This window comes from Phalangium opilio, unplaced genomic scaffold, assembly GCF_054372755.1.
Source record: "Phalangium opilio isolate 3A_F unplaced genomic scaffold, DU_Popi_V2 ptg000009l_1, whole genome shotgun sequence".
NCBI lineage: Eukaryota > Metazoa > Arthropoda > Arachnida > Opiliones > Phalangiidae > Phalangium > Phalangium opilio.
The window spans coordinates 4,332,203-4,355,397 of record NW_028324146.1 but is presented as its reverse complement, the minus strand read 5'-3'; the positions used below and the strand labels follow the sequence as shown (position 1 = coordinate 4,355,397).

General features: G+C 38.4%; 2 protein-coding genes across 4 annotated transcripts in view; one reads left to right on the top strand and one right to left on the bottom strand.

Annotated features, from left to right (window-relative positions):
• LOC149713439 (elongation factor-like GTPase 1) overlaps positions 1-23,195 on the top strand; it is a 90,485-nt gene that overhangs the window by 4,956 nt on the left and 62,334 nt on the right. For all 3 annotated transcript variants that reach the window (XM_089848047.1, XM_089848039.1, XM_089848052.1), the window contains exons 4-17: positions 339-423; positions 831-964; positions 1,570-1,764; positions 3,437-3,472; positions 3,544-3,656; positions 3,724-3,847; positions 4,352-4,568; positions 5,534-5,656; positions 6,352-6,540; positions 7,460-7,608; positions 7,683-7,824; positions 8,507-8,638; positions 12,304-12,451; positions 13,520-14,286. In XM_089848047.1, the coding sequence (XP_089704173.1) occupies positions 339-423; positions 831-964; positions 1,570-1,764; positions 3,437-3,472; positions 3,544-3,656; positions 3,724-3,847; positions 4,352-4,568; positions 5,534-5,656; positions 6,352-6,540; positions 7,460-7,608; positions 7,683-7,824; positions 8,507-8,638; positions 12,304-12,451; positions 13,520-14,286 (2,554 nt within the window). The remainder of the gene's footprint in view (positions 1-338; positions 424-830; positions 965-1,569; positions 1,765-3,436; positions 3,473-3,543; positions 3,657-3,723; positions 3,848-4,351; positions 4,569-5,533; positions 5,657-6,351; positions 6,541-7,459; positions 7,609-7,682; positions 7,825-8,506; positions 8,639-12,303; positions 12,452-13,519; positions 14,287-23,195) is intronic.
• On the bottom strand, positions 15,760-21,858 carry dsx-c73A (doublesex cognate 73A). The gene is made up of 4 exons (XM_089849332.1): positions 21,106-21,858; positions 20,358-20,546; positions 17,329-17,593; positions 15,760-16,526 (listed from the first exon to the last, which is right to left on the bottom strand). The coding sequence occupies exons 1-4, from the start codon at positions 21,856-21,858 to the stop codon at positions 16,462-16,464; spliced, it is 1,272 nt and encodes a 423-aa protein (XP_089705458.1). The 3' UTR covers positions 15,760-16,461.

Sequence of the window (23,195 nt, the reverse complement as noted above, 5' to 3'; positions counted from 1 at the left end):
TTTTTGGAAATGTATGGAAAAAGTCGGGGAATTTTTGGAAATGTATGGAAAAAGTCGGGAAGTGTTGGGGGAAGTTTAAAATTGTCCTAAAAATTCCCATATCAGTTCGGTAATTTTCTTATAGTTGCACTAGCATAAACTAATATGCAATATGGTACTAGCCCGTTTTAAACAATACTTTTCTACCCAAATAAAATGGAAATTAAAATGAGTTAGGGAGAATGAATTTGTTTAGACACTCAGAGAAAACTTGCAAAGTCAATTTCAAATTTTGAAAAGAAATATCGATGGCAAACCGGCTTATTTCAAGTATTTGACGATACTAATGTTTAATTCAGTTGCGTTATATGGATAGCAGAAAAGACGAACAAGTAAGGGGGATAACCATGAAATCAAGCGCAATTTCTTTGCAACACATTATAGGTAAGCTATCTGTCTAAATATAACTATGTCTGTGCGAGTACTCGAAACTCGCGAGTTCTCTGCTAAGGCTAATAACAGTCCTCGGCGAGTCCATTTCTTCTTCTAAGATATGTTCCATAATAAGTAGGACTTCGTAATGTTAGAGACTTACAGCTCGAGCTAGTTCGAGAACGACAAGCGAGAATTGACTACACTCGGTTAGTTTTGCAGTCCATCTAGTCTTACTAAGCCTTTGACAGCAGCGCCTCACCAGGCGTCGCTTTACGAGAATCTATGACCTACGTCACTTCACGACAAGCTCTCAGTGAGCAATGACTAACTTATAGAACATATCTTATGAACTTATTGTAAAACGGAATTGCTCTATCGCGCACGTCGTAACTTTTATCACTGAAATTTTTGAATAGGTGAAAAGAAACATTTGATTAACTTGATTGACTCACCTGGGCACGTTGATTTCACTGGTGAGGTTTCAACAGCGGTTAGATTGTGCGATGGTGCCATTATCGTAGTTGATGTGGTCGAAGGAGTTTGTCCACAGGTATGTTATGACAAAGAACAGACGATATCATATGGCAGAGATTATTTATATCAGCTTAAGCCTTGAATTTGACCCAAAACATTTTAAAATGACCTTTTACATTTCGCGCCGTAGCATTTTTGCTAAATACATAACTAAACTAATATCAGAAGTGAGATGAGACTAGAAGTGAAGAGCTCTAGCATTGGTAATAGATCCTGGCACTAGTGAACAAATTTGAGGATTTTATGCCGCTTCAATCGCGCCTACACTAGAGAGAAAAAAATTGGTCGAGTTCCAAAAACATTTCATACCCCTTTCCCCTCAACCTAAAGCCGCGGAACACGGACGCGGGTGCTTGAATCTAGTTCGGCCGTCTACCACCGCGAGCGTCTCACGTTTTGGTGGGGAAATTCTGAAACCGCCACTAGAGGGCCAACCGTTGGTGTGTTATCAAGAATATTCACTTTCGCCCAGTGAAGAATTTGGTTAGCTCAGTACTTCATGTCTCATCTCACTTCTGCTAATATGCAAGTTTTTTCACGATAAGTCGGTCTCTGAGCACCGCGTATATCCCAAATCTTTGTGTATGGTCAATTGGTCAGACTATTTTGGTTTAATTTTAGACTATCGTTGCACTCCGTCAAGCTTGGAGTGAAAACATCAAACCAGTCCTTGTCCTTAATAAAATTGACCGTCTTATTCTGGAAATTAAGTTAACGCCTCTAGATGCCTTCATTCATCTTCAGCAAATACTCGAACAAGTCAACGCGGTGGTTGGGGAACTTTTTACTGCGGGAGTTATGGAGAAGACTGCAAAAGTATGTATTATTGTAGCGGCAGGTGGCGCCACAGGCGTGGAGTTCCTTTCGTTCGTACAAGGTATAAGGTGGCAGAAAAATGGAAGTTGTGATAGAACGCTTATAATAGTGATTTAGGGGTCGAAGAATACCTGGGAAAATAGTAAAAACACAAAGTAAAAATACGCTAAAACAGGGTTCGTACACGACCTGGAAAACCTGGAAAAGTCAGGGAAATTGAAAATGGGCCTAAAAAGTCAGGGAAATTTAAAATGGACCTAAAAAGTCAGGGAAAAGTCAGGGAAAAATATATTGGAGGGAAATTTAAAGTATAAGGGTGACCAGAAAAAGTTTTGTCTGAGATTTGAGCAAAGCCCCAAATTCGCGGAGCTCGCTTCGCTCGCTCAGGTTATTTATGATTTACTTTAAATTAAATTTAAACGAATTAATTGGCTGATTTTTATAAAAATAACTCGTGCAAAAATTATTTGAGTGAATATAGATTGGTTTTCATATACGTTCGCCATGTACGTTATTGCAAATGGTCAGGGAAATTTGTGGAATTTAGTCAGGGAAAACCTGGAAAAGTCAGGGAATTTCATTCCAAAAATTTTGTACGAACCCTGTAAAATTATCATGAAATTTAATAGTAGGCGGAAAGGTCAGGGAATTTATCAATGGACCAAAAAGGTCGGGGGAATTTTAAAAAGGGGCCGAGAAGGTAGGGAGAATTTTAAATAAACAGACTTTGGAAAGAGGGAAAAAGCTAACCCTTCATCCATGGAGTTAAAAGGAGGTCCGACCGCAACAGAGACGTGTGTTGTACCAGCTACAGGGTTCATACAAACCTGGAAAAACCAGGGAAATAGTTGACAAAAACCTCAGGGAATTTGGAATTTTTAATAAAAATCAGGGAAAATTGCGTCAAGCAGGGGCCGAGTAATTAAGCAAAATGTTCATGAAGATACCCTCCATAGGATTAACATTACACTATACTTTGGAGACTCATAACTCTGGTTATATTAGAGATACGGGGATGCCCTTTGAGTATGTTATAGTCCTATTTGCCCCCCCTCCTTCGTTAACATTTGCTCCATAGGATACTCCATATACGGGAAAAACCTGGACAGGGGTCTTCCTTAAATTATCGTTGATATTTTAGGGGTCAGTCATAAAATTTTTATGATAGAGAAAAGTTTCATCCTAAAATTAACGTAAATGTTTTTGGGGCTATTCACTTTTTACTGAATCTTTCGGTTAGATGGTATTGATGACAACAAAATAAATTATTTCAATTAAAATAATTCAGTAAGAGTTATAAAAACGTATACTTACAATCCGCGACCTTGGCCCAAATACTTAAGCAGTCGACAGGGTCACGGGGTTGAACTTTGTTTATTTTTCGGTCGTATCAGCGCCCCCAAACGGGAAAACAAGGCGAACTAAATTAGTTAAAAAAATATTCTCGCTTCGCCACACGCATGGGCCTAGTTCATCCCGGAGGCTCCGCTTAAAACATCAGAATCTTTAGCAATTGGAATCGCGGACAGGTGGACAGCCCCATAAATCTATACACTATAGTGGCGCCACCTATTTGGAGTTTTTGGAAGCCTAAAAATTTTAAATACTTAACCATTTCAATTCAATCTTTTTCTTAAACGATAATTATTCATTCGTGATTCCTTTCCTTCAGAGCAATGTTGCGCAGGAGTTCAAGAACAAAGATCAGGTAAGGCACTAGTCTTGAAATTGGCTTGAAAGTTAGTTCTAGATTAGAAGTTACCCAAAAACATTTTTCAGCGATATCTGGATTGGAGTAGCGGTTTGGAGGAAGTAGATGATTCAACTGTGTATTTTGATCCTGATCAGGGAAACGTTATCTTCGCCAGTGCTATTGATGGATGGGGCTTCAGGTATGTTTATTTACGCGGCCATCTTGGTTCTGGCAGTAATTTTTTTTATTTTAATTTCTATTTTAAGTGTTGCTGATTTTGCAAGAATGTATTCGGATAAACTAGGTGTGAATGAGTTGATTCTACGTCATGCACTCTGGGGAGATTTTTACCTAAATACAAAAACGAAAGAAGTTAAAAAAGGTGCCCAAGTAAGTCTGTTTCGCATTGCTCTGTTGTTAGTTCTTTCTTTACTAGTTCTTTCTTCCAATGTAGTTAGATAATAACAGAAGTGAGATGAGACTAGAAGTACTGAGCTAACCAAATTCTTCACTTGACGAAAGTGAATTAATATTCTTGATAAGACATTAACGGTTGGCCCTCTGGTGGCGGTTTCAGAATTTCCCCTCCAAAACGTGAGACGCTCGCGGTGGTAGACGCCCGAACTAGATTCAAGCACCCGCGTCCGTGTTCCGCCGCTTTAGGTTGAGGGGAAGGGGGTGGGAAATGTTTTTGGAACTCGACCAATTTTTTTCCCTCTAATGTAGGCGCGATGGAAGCGGTGGCATAAAATCCTCAAATTTGTTCACTAGTGGATCTACTACCAATGCTAGAGCCCTTCACTTCTAGTCTCATCTCACTTCTGATAATAATAACTTTTTATGTCGCTGGGCATTGTAGTTGCTATTGCATTTAAAATTGTGATTTTTGAACAGAGTAAGTCGAAGAAACCTCTGTTTGTTCAATTGGTCCTTGAAAACTTGTGGGCCGTATATGAAGCCATTGCGGTACGAAGGGACAAAGCAATGACGGAGAAAATTGTCAAAACTTTGGACTTGAAAGTTCTTCCGCGAGATATGAAACACTCTGACCCTAAAGTACAGCTACAAGCTGTTTGCGGGAAATGGTTCCCCCTTTCAACAGCAACACTTGGTAAGAAATTCAGCATTTGATCATTTTAGAGGTTTTTGAAAGGGACGGTGAAGAGTTCGACGTTGTTTTTTTGCACCTTTAGAATATTAAAATAGGATTAAAAGCCTTAATGTATGACAGCAAAACATTTGCTAATATAATCTGTGATAGTTTCGAAATGAATATGATCAAATGTCTTTTCCCACTTTTATCGCAAAATCTAACCGTGGTCCAGGGCCGGATTAAAGGGGGGGGGGGGCCGAGGGGGCACTGGCCCCCGGGCGCAAGGCTTATTGGGGGCGCATTGAGTTAAACTGTTCCCCCTTAGCGACACTTGCTGTTCAGTTTTTTCTGACTTAAGGGGGCGCACAGTATCTCGGCCCCCGGGTGCAAAATTGCTTAATCCGGCCCTGCCGTGGTCTTATTGGCTGGAGATTTAGTCAAAAATTGAATAGAAAGATAAAATCGAGAAGGATGCTCAAAAAGAGATCCGCGATTTTCCGTAGGACCGTAGGCCTTGTCACAACTCACAAAGAAACTAAACTTTTCGCGTTCGTATCTTAAGTCTGTTGCTAGTGATAATTTGTCATTTACAACTGGTGTCTTTCTGGTCAATAACGGGTTATAATGTGTCACGTATGTCGGGTGAATAACGAGTGATCAGGTGTCACATAGGTTTATAACGATTGGTAATATGACACTTATCAGAAATGATAATCACGTGTAAGTCACGTAATCACTACGTAAACGGTTAGCGTGAAATGTATCCGACTCATTTTAGGCAATAATTGGAGGTCCATTTACATCAACAACTTTGACATTAGTAGCTTAAGAGCAATGCAATTTCTTTGTTTTATTTTGCATTACATTAACATTCTTTAGCAAAATATTTTGCTCTCCTTTTACCTTTATTTTAGAAAGGTTGAAGGCATGTTACGTTTCTCATTATTGTTTTCTTAATTATAAATATAAAACCATAATTTCAGATATGGTTTGCAATTTGATTCCGAGTCCTTGTGATCTGAGTGAAGAGAGAGTGGAATCTCTATTTTGTACAGCCGTTCAAAGTTACGATGCCTTACCAGAGCAAACCAAAGAACTCAAAAAATGTATGTATTATAGAGCTATTTCAGAGGGGGTAATGGCTACGTCACCAATGCTATTTGCCCATAGAGAAAATCTGCACAAAATGGCCGCCCTGGTCCGCCAAAGGCAGGCCCAATTTTCGTAGCAGACGAAATTTTTCCCCCACTGAAATAGCTCTATTGTATTTTAGTGTCCCCTTCAACAACTATGGTATTATTGTATTTTAGTGTTCCCTTCAACCATGGATTAACTAACGCTAGGGATTGTTTACTAACCGTGTTTCCCATGTATTTCTATCGCCAACTACATGTTCCGAATTATTCCTTGATTCCCCTCTTCATTCCCCCAATTTATTGGACCAAAACGGATGCAGATATAGCGACATCTCTCGCCAAAATAAATAGTTTTTGCCCAAATCCCAATTTAGTCAGGATTTGAATTTTGACGTCATAGGACACGTGATATTTGGTCCAATTTTCTTATAACTTCCTGTTAGGGATAGTAGCTGCTGCTAGGGGGCGTTTGGAACATGCATGCATGCTTTATCTTTTAGGGGGAGCGAACTACCCCTAGCGTTAGTTAATCCATGCTTCAACAACTATACGATCAAACCACGTTCTCATATTGCATTAACATTGTTCTTGGTTGAAATGTTAACTATTATTTCCAACAAATAGGTAAACCATCCTAACCTGGGTATAACAATTCCCGTTTTTAGATTTTATGGAGTGCAGTTCTTCAGATGATGTTCCCATTATCGTCTGCGTCTCCAAGATGTTTCCAGTTGAAGAGAAGTATCTACCGAAGAATAAGCAAAGGCCCTTAACGGCCGATGAAATACAGAAGAGGAGAGAATTGGCTCGGCAGAAACAACTTGAGAGAAACGCTGAGCACAAAGACTTAACAGGTACTTTGGGAAACATATAGTTACCTGTAAATATGTGTTTCTTACTATCAAAAGTTTCCTTTGTTGACCTTTAAGCTACTTTTAAAAGGTCATAGAACATTATTGACTCAAAATTTACTGTAGCATCCATCGTACTTCAGTCCTACAACCGTTTTTAGAACATCCTGTCAAGAAGCGATATCTAGTTAACTAGGGAGAAGGTATAAGATGCCTTTGTATTCGCGCTCCATAGTCCCAGTCCCCCTTTCAAAATACAAGGGGGGAGGTAAAAGGAGGCTGGGCTATTTCGCTGCCTCTCCTCAGTCGGAAAATATGACTGTAATTTTCGTCATTCGCGTCGCGCTGACGTGAGTTTTCAAGAACCAATGAGATGCATGCTGGTTGTAATTTAGAGGCGGGGATTAACTACGGACAGGCTACGTTTGGACTGGAGATAAAGATGGAAATGTGGCGAATTTATACCTTCTCCCTAGCATGGATTAACTAACACTAGCGATAGTTCGTTCCCCCAAAAAGATAAAGCATGCATGTTCCAAACGCCCCCTAGCAGCAGCTACTATCCCTAACAGGAAGTTATAAGAAAATTGGACCAAATATCACGTGTTCTATGACGTCAAAATTCAAATCCTGACTAAATTGGTTGGGCAAAAACTATTTATTTTGGCGAGAGATGTCGCTATATCTGCATCCGTTTTGGTCCAATAAATTGGGGGAATGAAGAGGGGAATCAAGGAATAGTTCGGAACATGTAGTTGGCAACAGTATTACATGGGAAACACGGTTAGTGAATAATCCCTAGCGTTAGTTAATCCATGTTCCTAGTAAACAAGATATCGCTTCTTGATCCTGTATAACAAGATACTTATTATACTTTTAATGATAGCGAATCGAATATCACTTTGAATTTTTGCTAACTTAGATTCTGAAAGCGTTCTTCATGTACAAGATGTAAGTGTGGAAGAAAATGTCTTCATTGCTTTTGCCAGAGTGTTTAGTGGTACACTCAAGAAAGGTCAGAAGCTGTACGTTTTGGGACCCAAACACGATCCCGCTAAATCCCTTGAAAATGTAAGACTCACCACTTACTCTATATATGAATGTTTAAATTTTAAACGATTAACTGTTATTGGTGGAACACCTAGAATTTTCATGTGGAAGAAGGACTTGTGTTAAAAGATCTGAAAAGCGATCAACACGTGACGGTGGCTACTGTCGGAAGTCTTTACCTTTTAATGGGCAGGGAGTTAGAGGAACTAGAATCAGTTTCAGCTGGAAACGTAATAGGTACTTATTTTTTTAAGTATTTACGGGTCTCGGACTTTTTTATTAAAGGGACTGTAAACAAGGCATAGGCGGGTGGGTAAAAATTACTTGAAATAAGTCACAGGCACCACGTGACGCCAAGATACAAAAACGCCATATTTAGTGGAAATTAACGCCTAGTCCTGGTTTTTCGCGAGATTGCAGCGCCAATTCCCTGAAGTGGTAATTTTAGAAATAAAACGAACTAGCTTCTTTGAACCACATCTTTCCTCAGTCACGTGCCTATGACGTATTTCAAATAATGTTTTCTTACCCGGATTGTCTTCTTTAGAGAACTTTATAGACACTTTAATAAATCAACTCAATTTTGACGCTGAAATCCAAAAAGAAAAAAAATTCTGTTGCCAATCGATTCCTGAGCCTTTATTAATTAAGTTACACATAATGAAGAAAATAATGTAAATGATGATTTAATTATTTAATAAGTATCGTTAAAATTAAGCGAAATGTCATTCATTCTAGCATTCTAAATATGCTTACACACTTTAGGAACATTTGGGAGAGAGGCTAAACTGAGAGACATTTTGGAGAAATAGGATGTAGGGCCTAGGCTATACTTATTTTTCGATTTGAGTGTTAGGAGCTTTCTTTCAATATTCTCGACTTGTATGAGTGACATTACATAACTCATGGAACGTTTCAGGTATTGGCGGATTAGAAGATCATATTTTAAAGTCTGCCACTTTATCAACTAGCTTGGCATGCCCTCCATTTGTCGATTTGAACCGTTTGAATGTTCCTATTCTGAGAGTCGCCCTAGAACCAAAACAACCAAGTAAGTAAAGACACTTAGATTAGAACGTTTTTAAGTGAACGCCCAATTTGGTCGTGAATGGGATGTCATAAAAGATGGAATATTAGATTTGTGGCGCCATCTCCTGGAAAAATTATATAGCCTTTATCATAGCGATGTATCTTGACAGTGGCGACATCTAGAGAACTTGAAAAATAATATGTTTAGTCCGATAGCCATAGCCTATATTTTAGTAATATCGCCTCTAATCTTTAGACATAAGCGGCGCTCAAATTAGAGTCCGACGCCGCCGATAGTACGCCGGCGCGCCGCCACATTTCCAGTTTTTAACCCCGCCGCCGCCGTACGTACTTTTAAACAGCGCGCCGCCCCGCCGCGACGCCGAAATATCACCGGCGTACGCCGGCGTGCCATGGTCGAACCAATACTGAATGACGGATGGCAGGGGGAGAAAGTTGAAAAATACTTGTTAATTCGCCTTCTAGCGGCAGATAGTAGCAAACCGGATAGTGGGGGACATATGGGGGAATCAACGTTCTAAAGAGGGAAGCATCTACCGTCTCATTTTGTCTAGATGGCGCTAGCTTCTTCCGGGATTTGACTCGGTATTTTCATTTTTCATAACCCCCCTCCATTTTGGGGCTGAAAAGGGGGAAGTAAGCTTAACGTTGGTCGTTTAGTCGCTTAGTATGGGGCTCTATGGGCTGCCATCGGTCCTTCAGTATTCCATGGGCGTGCCAACCAGTCTTGGAAATAGCACAGGTCCACAGGTCCAAAACCAGTTTAATAATTGCTCTGACCAGTTTTTTTTTATTCTAAATCCGGGGTTTACAGGTCCTTGGGATCAGTTTATTAATTGAGAACTTTTAAGAAAGTTGAGGAGGGACCAGTTTAAAAATTCTAGTCATAATAAATTTGTACTCCACGGATCTAGACTCCTATCCTTGACTGGTTCTCATTTCTGCCTTCCTTGCTACAACCACAGCCCACTGGATCACTCTTTGGCTTCACACGCCAATGTTTTTCCTATGTAAAAGCGCGTGTTGGTAATTTTGGGCTTTATCGCTCGAAAAATCGAAGGAGCCATAGGCCAGCTATGGGAGGAACACAGTTATTTAGGCAGAATGTTGAAACAACTGGTTCAAATCTCTTGAAATTTTAAAGAGATGTGCAAAACAACGTTTGCTATTTTTTGGAAATTTTCAAATCATTTCCTTTTATAGTTTTTAATAAATATTAAAACGAAAATTAGCCCTAATTAAAGGGCTTGGTCTTCGAACGGTTTAAAGGTTTCTTCCGTTTCACTTGATCGAATCTCTTGAAATGTTAGTGAGAGGCATATTGAAGGGTTTTAAATTATGATGCAAAGTTTCAAAATTTTTAAACGAACAATTCACTTCCAAAAAATTTTGTTTGTGCATAATCCTACAACCTATTTAGTCGCTTAGGAAAATTTTACGAAAACAACTATTCGTTTCAAAACTTTGAAATTTTGCACGATAATTTAAAACCTTTCAATATGCCTCTCACTAAAATTTCAAGAGATTCGAACCAGTGAAGCTGAAGGAAATAAATTTAAACTGTTTGAGACTAAGCCATTAAATTATGCTTAATTTTCGTTCTAATGTTCTTACAAAAAGCCAGGAAAGAGAAACATTTTAAACTTCGCACAAAAATACCAAACATTATTTTGCAAATCACATTAAAGTTTCAAGAGATTTCAACCAGTATTTTCGAACATGGACTGATCTTGTGAACACCACCACTTCACAACTGAGAACTACATACGACATTAATCACTCGTTGTGAACTTACACGCCTCTAACGCCGCCGCCGCCAATAAAATTGTATGCAACGCCGCCGCCGGTTTATAGAACGGCGCGCCGGCGGCGCGCCGTCGCCAATATGCCTAAACTGTGCAAACGCCGCCGCCGACTTATTTTTCGCGGCGTCGGACTCTAGCTCAAATATATTTGTACTCTTGCAGCAAAATATGTTATCAGTATAAATAAGGGTGTAACATTGACAGTTTTTCCACCAATATCAAATTTTTATGATAACTTTTTGGCCACCTGTTTTCGTTGCCCTGGTCCCTTCGCCAGCACACAGCGTCGCTGGGGTTTGAAATTTTGGGGGAGGGGAGGGGGCTTAATCTGGGCAAACAATTTGAAAGTTATTATAAGAAATTAGCAACAAAATTTGGCATCCATTAAATATTTATATTTTCCTTTCGAGTTATGTCAAAGATCGCTTGCTCTTTTTAGACATCCAGTAGAATATTTCAAATATTCAATACTGAACGCTCAACACTAAATCCCTTCAAAATAATTAATATCATGATAAAATGTTTTCGGAATATGTAATTGTTTTTATATTCAATACTGATATCTCAACACTAAATCCCTTCAAAATAATTAATATCATGATAAAATGTTTTCGGAATATGTAATTGTTTTTATATTCAATACTGAACGCTCAACACGAAATCCCTTCAAAATAATTAATATCATGATAAAATGTTTTCGGAATTTGTAATTGTTTTTATATTCAATACTGAACGCTCAACACGAAATCCCTTCAAAATAATTAATTTCATGATAAAATGTTTTCGGAAAATGTAATTGTTCTTGAAAAAGCGTAATTTTTTTTAATTAATTTAGAGGGAATAGATCGATTAACAGTAAAATAAGCTGATTGAATTAATTATTAAGGATTGAGTGGATAAAAATAATTGGAAAAAAATTGCGATATCTGAACTTCAGTCAATTGATAAACCTCACACATATCGTTTGTTTTTTCGGCCTTGGTCCAAACCAATTAAGACGTTTTTTTTATAATCGACTATGAGACAATTGTGGATGAAGGAATTTCACTCGTCGTAAGTATTAGTTTGCTTTAAGGCCCCACTGCTGGGACTCCCTTCGAAAGAACGGGAAACATTCTACAAGTCTCCATCTGTTGAATGGTCTCTATATGCTTTTCGTCAGGAATGTATGGAGGGGTTGGAATGGCTAAGGTCAAATCCTAATCGGCGTAAAATGATCTTGGAAACAACTGGCGTGTCTTAATTAACGCTAGTGACATCATAGCCTGACGTAAAAATCGTATTTACCACTTAAATTATTTTCATTCATTCATTGGCTGCCAAAAAAACTTGTTTGCTATAATTCTCCACCCTCTACCCTAGGTACTCTGCCTAGGCTGAGAGAATCGAATATGAACGCGAACGGCGGCCAATCAGCGCATTTAACTTAAAATAATCTAAAAGGTCACTTATGCCATGTCTTTTTTAACGAGTCATGACATTTTTCGCCTTTGGTAGACAGCTAAACAGACGTAGGGGGAGGAGCTACACTTCTCAACAAAAAAGGACTCGCCTTATATTTCCACCATCAAGGGTACAACGAGAGCCCCATTAGCCATTCCAGCCCCTCCATACATTCCTGTTTTCGTTCATTGATTCAAATTCATCTCCATAAAGATGAAACTTAACGAATCTATCAATTGCTAGTCGCGCATCGGACTTTTCACCCAAGATTTCTCTAAATTTATTCGGACTCAGAAAGGCCTATTCTATTAAATTTTTATTAATGTTGTTGTTTTGGCGAACCTTTTGTCGTGTTGAAACCTATTATTTGCACCCACTGTACCTGTACAATGGATTTGTTTGCTTGGTTTTTACTTAGGTGAAATGCCAGCTTTAGTCCAAGGCCTAAAACTTCTAAATCAAGCTGACCCATGCGTTCAAGTATTGGTTCAAGAAACTGGTGAACATGTTCTCGTTACAGCTGGAGGTTTGCATCTTGAAAGGTGTTTGGATGACCTCAAAGAAAGGTAATTTGAAGTTTTTTAGTGAAATGGTTAATGGCTTAACATTGTGGTTTCACATATTGGTTCTGGAAATAATAGGGAAAGGTTATTTATGGAAATTTATAATGATTATAGTAAACGAGAGCTAATACTTATCAGACAAAATTCGGGTTATTGGTTTGCAAAAATCATTGCCAGATAAAGAACATCTTGTATAAAAACCTCTGATTTATATAACAAAAGATAGAATTAATTCAAAAATATCAAGCTTTTAATTCTCCCATTTCTGCTTATTTGGCCGCAATATGCATTTGAAAATGCTTCGTATGAAATTATTTGAAATCCACTTTTTACGAAAGGCTAAAACGTTTCCCGTTGGGTGACGTCACAGATATATTTTTCACGTGAAATGGTGCCACTCTCTCCGCTATCAGACCCAGAGTTTAGACTGGCGAGAAGCTCGAGACGCGTGTAGGATTACCGCGCTTTTTTTCCTCACGTCATTGTGATGTCATAAAACGGGCAAACAAGCTCAAGAAGACAAAATTGTTGATATATCGAAACTGAGTTTTCGTGAGTTTTTAATGGATTTTAAAATTAGAAACTTTGGTTCAATTATATATTATATTATATTATGAAAAATCTGGGAAAAATCTTTCTGCGTAGAGTTTGCAAGTTCTCTCCCCGCTTGTTAAAAGGAGTTTTCCTCCGCGGTCTAACCCGGTTTCTCCTTTCCATCAAAACTTGCAGAGGTTAACGGTAATAGTTAGTATAGGGCGCTGTCGGTTAGCTGTGGCATAGGGGCTAGCCCCCTGCACCCCTCTATGCATTGTAAAGGCGTTAGATAAATGGCAATAAGTCGCAAGATGACTTGGTCCAATTAGCTAGCTGAACTTATTTTACAAATATATTTTACTTGATATTTTGGAAGTAGAGACTCGAAAGTGTAACATAATACCACTTTCGTGCTAAAATATGATATGAAATTGTAAATTCGCATACCCTTTAAATTAATGTTTAAATGTTGAGAGGGTGCACTGATACCGTAGGTATATCGTGCACAAATTAATGATTTACATTGACAATTATTAGGTACGCCAAAATAGAAATCAACGTTTCGGCTCCTATCGTCCCATTTCGTGAAACTGTGATAATTCCACCCAAAATTGACATGGTTAACGAAGTCATCGACGACAAGAACTACGTTACTAAAACCGTTAAAGAAGATCAAGAAAAACAAACGCTCCCGCAAGGATCAGTTGAAATGCAAACCCCCGATAAACGCTCAACGATACGAATCCGCACTACACCCATACCTCAACCGATAGTCGAACTCTTGGACAAAAATAGTGACATTTTAAAAGTATTATCGAAGCAGCCGAATTTGAAATCAGTCGCCGAGTTCAAATCATCGTTAGAAAAGTGTTTCAAGTCGTTGGAAGATTCGGAATGGAATGAGTCGTTCGATCAGATTTGGTCGTTTGGTCCACGATATTGCGGACCTAATATTTTACTGAATCGATCAAAGTATCGGCGATCGTTATGGACTAGTAACGATACCGACAGCGCGATTGCCCAGTCGGATTACGATAGTACCTTCATTAGCGGATTCCAATTGGCCACGTTAGCCGGTCCGATGTGCGAGGAACCAATGATGGGAGTGTGTTTTATCGTGGAACGATGGGATGCGGTGGAATCCAACGACGAAGATTGTTCAGAAGGAATGCCTTATGGACCAGTTGCCGGACAGATTATGTCCACTGTTAAGGACTTGTGTCGGAAAGCGTTTCAAGCTCAACCTCAACGTTTGATGGCGGCGATGTATAGTTGTAATATTCAAGTCACAGCTGAGGCCTTGGGTAAGTCAATAGTTTTTGCCTACTTATTGGCTACTTATGTTTTGATTTGATTCTGTGGGATTTGTTTGGAGTGAATTTCGATTGCTAATGGACAGGGTTGCAAAAAAGTCAGGGAAAACCCTGAGAGCAAGGGAATTTAAAAACGAACCAAAGGGTTGGGGATTTAAAGAACTCGGGGAATTTGACAGTGTTGCAGCTTCATACATTACTGTTGCAAAATGTAACCTAAAGATTTATAAAGATAATATTTGGAAATATATATTAAAGGGTCTCTAAAGAGGTCGGCGGACCGTTGGAAATATTTTTTGAAAACGTCGTTATTGACGTCACAATCCCGGGGGGGGGGGGTGAGCAAAACGAAAGTCTTTCCTTCTAGCAAACGCAGTGGGGGTCTCGGACTCTCGCGGGTCAGAACTGGGGAAACGCCGAAGCAGGGCGGATCACAACCAATCACAAGAGAGGGGAGGATGGGTCGGGTGAGTTTTTTTTAAAAAAAGAAATTCAACGGTCCGCCGACCTCTTTACAGTCCCTTTAATGTATATTATCTAACCTGGTCATAGAAAATAGGACCTGGTCGTAAATGTTTCCCCGTCTTACAAGTTACTTTAATGTAGTGGTAGGGGAAAAATATCTTGAAAATCGTACACCATTACAACTAGTGAATTAAGTTGTTTTCTATGGCAATTTTTAAGTCTTGTAGGGCTGGCTTCTAATATATGAGTGGGGAAATCGGTTACCATTAATGTTGACTTCATGATGACGTGTTACCACTGCTCCATTTAAGCTTGAGACACTTTGAAAACGTTTTGGAAAGGTTGCAATGGAATTTAACATTTTGCTGTTAAACTACTTATTTTATAAGGAAATGCGACAAGTAAATAACAAAATAGTGACGACTTCATTTTTAAGCTTTTTGCCTATAGCAATAAGCTTTATACGGTGACCCCTGGAAGCAGGCTTGCTGGCAGGCTTGCAGGCAGGCAGGCAGGTAGGTAGGCAGGCTGGCTGTTTCGCGTTCGCGTACATTTTCGTAAATTTAAATTACGCGGCAGAGTTCGCCGGAATTTGATTCTGCACCGCACTAGCGACATCTAGGCCTATACTAAATTCGATCATATTTTCGACGAGAAAATGCGGTCTTTCGGAGCTAGCGGGGCTCGAACTTACTAGTGACTGACGACGCCGGTGTGGGATGCGGGTACTCTACGTTTGCGCCACTACGATTGTTGTTTAGTTGTCGATATTTTTCCTATACTTTTCCACGCCTTTCCTTATTGGTAGCGTGAATGGAACTGACGTTGCCGGTGTGAATATCCCTATTTCGGGTTTTGTTAAAGACAAATATCACACTGCAAAAAGCGTTAATATGCCTTGGGGCATATCTTGTTTTTTTTTCAAATTCATAAGAGTACGTAAGGGTAAAATCAAAGAGGAGGGTAAAATACAGAGCCAAGTAAGCCACCTCATTTTTTTACCATAAACAAAAATAATTTATTTGAAAAATATAAATTTTTTTTACACTCTCGAAAATTCATCCATTTGTAATTCGATTTCTCTTGGCGCACTCCTAATCCGAATATATTTAGATTTTTACAGGTATCTCTGTCTTACAGAGAGTATAAAATGGTTAGACAAGTTATTAATCGGTTGGGATTGAAAAAAATTATAACCTAATTAAAATAGTCTTCCCGCAGGTCAGGGTGAACCTGGATAAGTCAGGGAATTTTAAAATGCGCCAAATAGTCTAAGAACTAGATTTTAGCCTTGTTAATTTCTTGGTTTTGGGAAAATTGTTGCAACGTTCCAGCGTTGCGCGTTACAATAGGTTTTAGCACATAACCTAAAGAGTTGATTAATAAAAATATATTCTTAATATTGGCCTGAAATGTTTACAGAAAGTCGTGGAATTTCAAAATGGGACAGAAATTTTATGGAATTTGAACAGTTTATGTTATCAATCTAAATCGTTAAGATCAAGGGTGTCTGCTCATTTTGGTCTCGCTGTAAGCTAATAAATTAACAGTAGGGTCGATATCTGGTATGGGAGTAATTTGAAACAGCAAACCAAATATTTCGCGACATCTGAATAAGTATCAAAGTTAAGGTCTAAGTCTAGGGCACTGAGGAATTAAAAGTTTTGTGGTAGTTCTCCGTTTTTAGTTCAGATTCAATCTTTAGTTCAGTCTGCCGGATTTGACGAATTTTATGACGATATCCCATGGGAAATCTGGAGCTGGGTCTGAAATAAGAGAATTTAGAAATTATTTAACTCTGATTAACAGCTCAAGAATGATTACTATGCACTAAGCCAGGGTTCCATCTAGACCATAGAGTTCCTGTTTTGTTCTTAGGTCATTATAGCAAATATCGGCTTGATAGATGGTTATGACGAAACATGGGGTTTGTAGGTCCTAAGACAATACATAGGGCTTCAACGTTACCAGTCCTAGTTTTGTTTGAAGCCATATCTATACCTAGTCTTAAGAAGACTAGGTGGTCAAACACCCCAATAAGGTATATTTGAACAGAATACATAAGCGATCCATAAGTAATATAATAACAATAAGGTTTGTTCCCATGTTAAAGTTTTGCGTTAAAACGGTTTAAGCAAGTTCTGGAGTCTAATACAGTAGTCGTTTGCATATGTATTTGAGAAATTCGTCAAGCCATGTTTTTAATTTTGAAATTACGAGCTTTAACATTATAGGGTTTTCATTTGAGTTAGTGGTACGTCACACTCTCCCAAGTCTTACTACGGTTTTCGCAAATTTTCTTGAGAATTTATCTTTCCCCTTGCTTTCAACCCACTATTAATTATGGCCGTTTAAATTTTGTGACAATTCTTACCTTCTCCCCTAACCATAAGCTCTCTATTGAGGGAGATATGTTGCCCTTTAGTAACGCTATGATGATTTTTAGCTTGCAAATAGAGATGGGCCGATACCAGTTTAAACCGATACAGATATATCGGTTTAGCCAAATATCAGTACCTGCCCATCTCTACTTGAAAAAAAAAAACATGATACTGTGGCAAAACTTACCTTTAGCTTGAAATCGACTACCTCTACTTCCGCTCCAACATAGCATTCCGTAAACTCTGATTCCGGGGATATCGGCGTATGCTGGTGTTTCGTGCGCTACTGGCCCCTCTAGAGAAGCCCAATTGGGGCATCGACACGTCACCAAGTATTGAGCCTTGCCCGTACGAACATTTTGCAAAGCCAGAAGAGACCAGTCCTTGGGGTTACGGCAGGCACGTAGCGTGTTCAAAGGTTGACAAGTTTTAAGCAATGTCATTGGCGTTTTCTGAAAAAAAAAGTTTAGAAACTATATTACTAAGACCATAATAAATACGTTGTGACCCAAAGTAAAGTGGCTTAGTCTTTTAGTTTCTTCCTTAAACTTAAGGGGTCTTCTCTGAAACATTACTTTGGTCCTCCCACTCTTTTTGTAGCACCCTGTATAAAATCGCAAGTATGACATTTCTATTGCGCCTTAATGCCAAATTTGTTAGGGAAGGTTCTTTCCCGTGTTATAGATAGGGTTTTGTCTGAAAATGAAATGGTCGTCCCCAAATACTTGTTTATACCTATTTACTCTGCCTCCTCCATCAGGGGTCGCTTCTACCAAAAAAACTAGTTTTCATTGGCATATTTCTATTGGGGCAATTCTCTAACTTTTTAAGCGACTTATCGCAAGTGATAACTATCGTCTAAAGGGTTGTTGTCAACCTTGTGCGCTCTATGTGAGCTCGATATCTAAATAGGTGATTAGTCTTAGGTGTTATCAAACCTTGAACGAAAAGTGGTGGATGTCCCGTGAATTTCCCTCGCGCTAATAAATAAAAACAAGGTGCTAAAGTTAAAATTTTACCGTTTTTAATTATCACGAGAGTGATAACTTGTCGAAAGGGTTAAGCAGGTCGATGAGTTATCGCTTGCTTTATAAGTTAACTAAAGACGGTAAAAGTTTAACTTGACCGCCTTGTTTCTTTATCAGCACGAGGGGAATTCGCGAGACATCCGCCACTTTTCGTTCAAGGTTTGATGACACCTGTGACTAATTACCTATTTAGATAGCGCGCTCTCATAGAACACACGAGGTTGACGATAGTTATCACTTGCGATAACTCGTTTAAAAAGTTAGAGAATTACCCCCATTTTTTGTTTTGTCATAAATTTTATGGTAATTAGCGGCAGAATTAGGTAACCTATAATACAATATCCGTGTTAACTGTTGATGATACAATGCGTTATTATTCGCAATTACAAATTTTACTCTTATAAATGAACAATTCAAAATCTTACACGTTCCCATTAGTAACGGGGGTGCAGAAAGAAACAGCTCGAAATTGGGTATGAAGATTTCAAGGGTTGACTTTGAAATTGCAAGCGACGTACCCACTTATTATACACCCCTCCTTTTAACACAATTTTTTTGGATCGAATAAACTCAAAAGAGTCACGAACGCGAAACGTATTTAAATTTATACAAAAAAAATCCTGTTAATGTAAGCAAATTTGTCGTTTCGGTCTGTAGAAACGCCTTCGCGTTCCTCCTTGTCAGATTTTTCAGTAAAATTATGACATATTTACATAAATTGTGCGTACAATGTTTCCCTTATGTCTCTTTAGGGATCGTGATTTGATACAGTTTTCTATGTCATCTTGATTATGAACAAGTGAACAACTACTTTCATTAATTCATAATATCTAAAAATTTTATTATTATGCAATCGCAACGTAAGTTTTAAGAAAAATGAGTTTTGAGTGACTGTTTACAGGCAAATAAAATTAAGAGATGTTTTACCAGCTTCGAGCTTGTATTGGGAAGATATATTCTACCATAAGCAGGTTCGAGTATTTATCTAGCCTATGTTTAATACTCGAAACTTTTTTCGAGTCTCAGAAAATCTCTTATCGAGTATCGAGCCGAGTAGTTGGCTCGATACTCGATCGAGTACTCGACTCTTATCGAGTACTCGCGAAGCACTAAGTAATACGTAACACTGTTCAATAAGTATGTCTTGACAACATTTCCTAACACTAACTGAAGGCATTTAAGCTTTTGATTTGTATTAGCTGAATTGTAGCATTCTTAATTTTTCTATCTAGTCTGACAATTGAATTTGCAGTATTAGTTATATTCAATACGAAATTTAATATAGATTTCTGTTAGGTTTAACAGTATGAAACGGTACTTGTGAGAGTTATGAAAATGCCGCAATCGTAATTTTTCTTTTCATACATATCCGTTTTGTAATCACAGGCTTGTCCTTGTCAAAGTGAGAGCTTAGTATATTAATAACTGGTGAAAGGTAAGCGACGTTGACCAGTGTTATAGCGACCTAGCCATTAAGCCTGTGAAGATCTTTGCGGATCAAAGTTCATAAGGGAAAAAGCACACTTTCTTAAATTCAAGAAGTGGGGGTTACTGGTCCTCGGGACCAGTTTATTAATTGGAAATCTATAGGCGAAGATAGGCGGGGACCAGTTTATTAATTGGAAATCTATAGGCGAAGATAGGCGGGGACCAGTTTATTAATTGGAAATCTATAGGCGAAGATAGGCGGGGACCAGTTTATTAATTGGAAATCTATAGGCGAAGATAGGCGGGGACCAGTTTATTAATTGGAAATCTATAGGCGAAGATAGGCGGGGACCAGTTTATTAATTGGAAATCTATAGGCGAAGATAGGCGGGGACCAGTTTATTAATTGGAAATCTATAGGCGAAGATAGGCGGGGACCAGTTTATTAATTGCAAATCTATAGGCGAAGAAATGTGGGGACCAGTTTATTAATTGCAAATCTATAGGCGAGAAATATGGGGACCAGTTTATTAATTGCAAATCTATAGGCGAGAAATGTGGGGACCAGTTTATTATTTCGGACACTAAGGGGGTCAATGTTCCCGAGGACTACTTTAAAAATATTCTTATATCCCAGACTGTTCTGAACCCTTCGTTGACGTACGCACAAAAACTCACCGAAGTTTCATCGCAATCCCATTAATGTTTACGGAACTAACATTCGAACATGAACTTTAATATGTATAGAAGATTGACTTACTCTTTTGATAGGCCTAGTGGCTAGCTCCATCGTGTATCCATCATAGGCATTTCTGGATTCGGAACATCGTCCTTGCTTTCCGTTACTACTAGGACAACTGCATAGACGATGCGTATAATTCATACGAAGGAAAATGGCGTTGCAAGCTTGTTGACCGCTGCATTCGTTTAAATTGGCAACTTGTTGATTCTAGAATTTTGCAAAAAGAGCCAAACATTAATCCACCACGTGGGATATAGACCTAAAATTCAAATTTTAAGCAACGTGTCAAATAACACGTTAAAATGGAGGTAATTTACATTTCTCGTAAAATAGCGTTTATCGAGGTTGACTTCCACTAAATACGTACTAAGTTCGGTTTTTAGTGTTGACGCGGTGGTGATTTTCTATTTATACTCAATCCGTAACATACTCAAAATCTCTGCGAGATTTAACATTATAATATCATATTTGTTTATACTAAAGCTTTACGCTAATACACTTGTTTTTAATAATTCAAAAATATTTTTTTGTCTGAATTAATCTGTTGTTTGGAAATTTTAATTTCTCGAGTAAGCTCTAGTTTTGATGGACTTAACACTGCATAGATCATCTCAGACAAATGAGAAACGTTCATCGATAAAATAAGCACTTATCACGCTAGACGCGCACACAAGCACAGTGACGCCTTTGATTTGCCCTTATCGAGTAATTTTACCTTGACCCCTTTATTTTATGCATCATTGGTAATTGAAAATGATTTACTTACATGATTAGACGACTGTTGCGTCCATTGCTTATTATTATTAGTATAACTGGGTTTGCTATTCTGCGACTGCCAACTCCCACTTCCGCTTCCCTGTTGATAACTTCCTCCGCTTCCTTGATAGCTTCCACCGTTTCCTTGATAACTTCCTCCGTTTCCTTGATAGCCTCCGCCGTTTCCTTGATAGCTTCCTCCGCTTCCTTGATAGCTCCCGCCGCTTCCTTGATAGCTCCCGCCGCTTCCTTGATAGCTCCCGCCGCTTCCTTGATAGCTTCCGCCGCTTCCTTGATAGTTCCCACCGCTTCCTTGATAGCTACCTCCTCCGCTACCTTGATAATTCGGCTTTCCACCACCGTAGTTTTGGTAACTACTCTGACCACCATTGGGTTTATAGGGCTTGTAATTACCGCTACTTGATGATGTTTGATAAGTCGGTTTGTAAATTCCGCCGTAACTTGGTTTATAACCCACATCACTCGATGGTTTATAGTCACTATACGACGGGTACTTGTCGTTACTAGTCGCTACTTGGACGCTTCCGTAACCTCCCGATCCGGAAGAATATTGTCTTTCGTCTAATTTGGCTTGTCTAGAATCAGTATCGATATTTGTATCGTTCGTTGTATTAGTTTTCACCGTAGATGATAACACTTCGGTTACTTCCTCTGATGTTATACTGGTAGTTGTGGTATTTTCACCTTTTGACAAAGTTAGGCTTAGGAAAACCACCAGCGCGCTTAAATATAAACGATGCATATTGTACCGTACAAAACTTTCGGGTAATATAGTTGCACTGCTAAAAGAAAATGATTTTTTTTGTTTGTAAATAAATATATTTTATGAAACTTTTTCACATATTTAAAGTTAGTTTGTAACTGTAATTAAAAAATAACGGTTTATTTTGGAACATACTAAGACATATTTGAAAACGCGCCTCGATTTTGTCGACCTGTCTTTATCCCGGCGATGATGGAAATAGATTGAAAATTATTCGTAGAAATCTTACTGCCGTTGTTATCTCTCACGCGAGCTCCGTGCCTTAAATCGGGGGCATCTTTCAACCGTGACTTAACGTAACGGACGCCTTTTTTTATTGTGTAATCCGTCTTTTAATTTTAGCGCGATGTTTAGGACGCCTTGATAGTAGCGCTCTCTGGTGTTCAATGTGGTGTGGTTTGCGCGTTTTTAAGGTGCTCTAAAATTCTTCGTGTTGTATTAGGATGCGGGGATGGGGTTTATGAATTTGGATAGGGTTATGATCGGCGTTTATGCGGCTGTCCATGGGGAGCACCGTTTCAGATTTTTCTGCTTTTCGAGTTTTATAAATTGACAAAAGACACGTACGTCAACGTCTAGATCGTTAAATATAGACTGCAATTTCATGTTAAATTTAAACTTAACTAAAATTTTAAGTGGTACGTTCTACACGTTGACGTACACGTTTTCGCGGTTACTTTCTTAAATCTATTGTAATTCGTCGATAGCTCAAATTCCAAATATTTCAAAAGAAAAATATTTAGGAATTGGAAATTTGCACTTTAAGGCAAATGATCTAAGAAAACACGTTAATTTAACTTCAAACATGATTTAAATATTGTCGAATAATTGAAAGAAAATAACTATCGAAGCGCTTAATCGACTGGTTCTTAAGTGGATTAAGCGCTTCGATAGTTATTAGTTCGATTAAAGTAATTTTTAATGATTCGTCCTTATAGAGAAGTCTAAATATTTTTCAAAATTGTTTCTCCTCAAATGTTTTATTCTTGTACAGTTTTCTTTTTTTTTTTTTAGATATCCGAAATAATCATTTGATTCACTTCGATTAATTGTTAAACATTTTATATAATCGCCGGTTATCAAAATTTCAAATTCGATTCGGAACAGACCAATAATGATGGAGTTCTCGAAGCCTCGAAAAATACCATAAAATTAAATAGCAGTTTTGTAAGAAGACCCTTGTAACCCTGGAAAACCTGGTGCAATAAGGGAATTTGAAAATGGGCGTGATATTTTGGGAATGGGAATTTCACATTGATTTGTTAATCTTTCTTTAGTTGTAGAATTAATATATATAAATTTTTGGTACTAGCAGC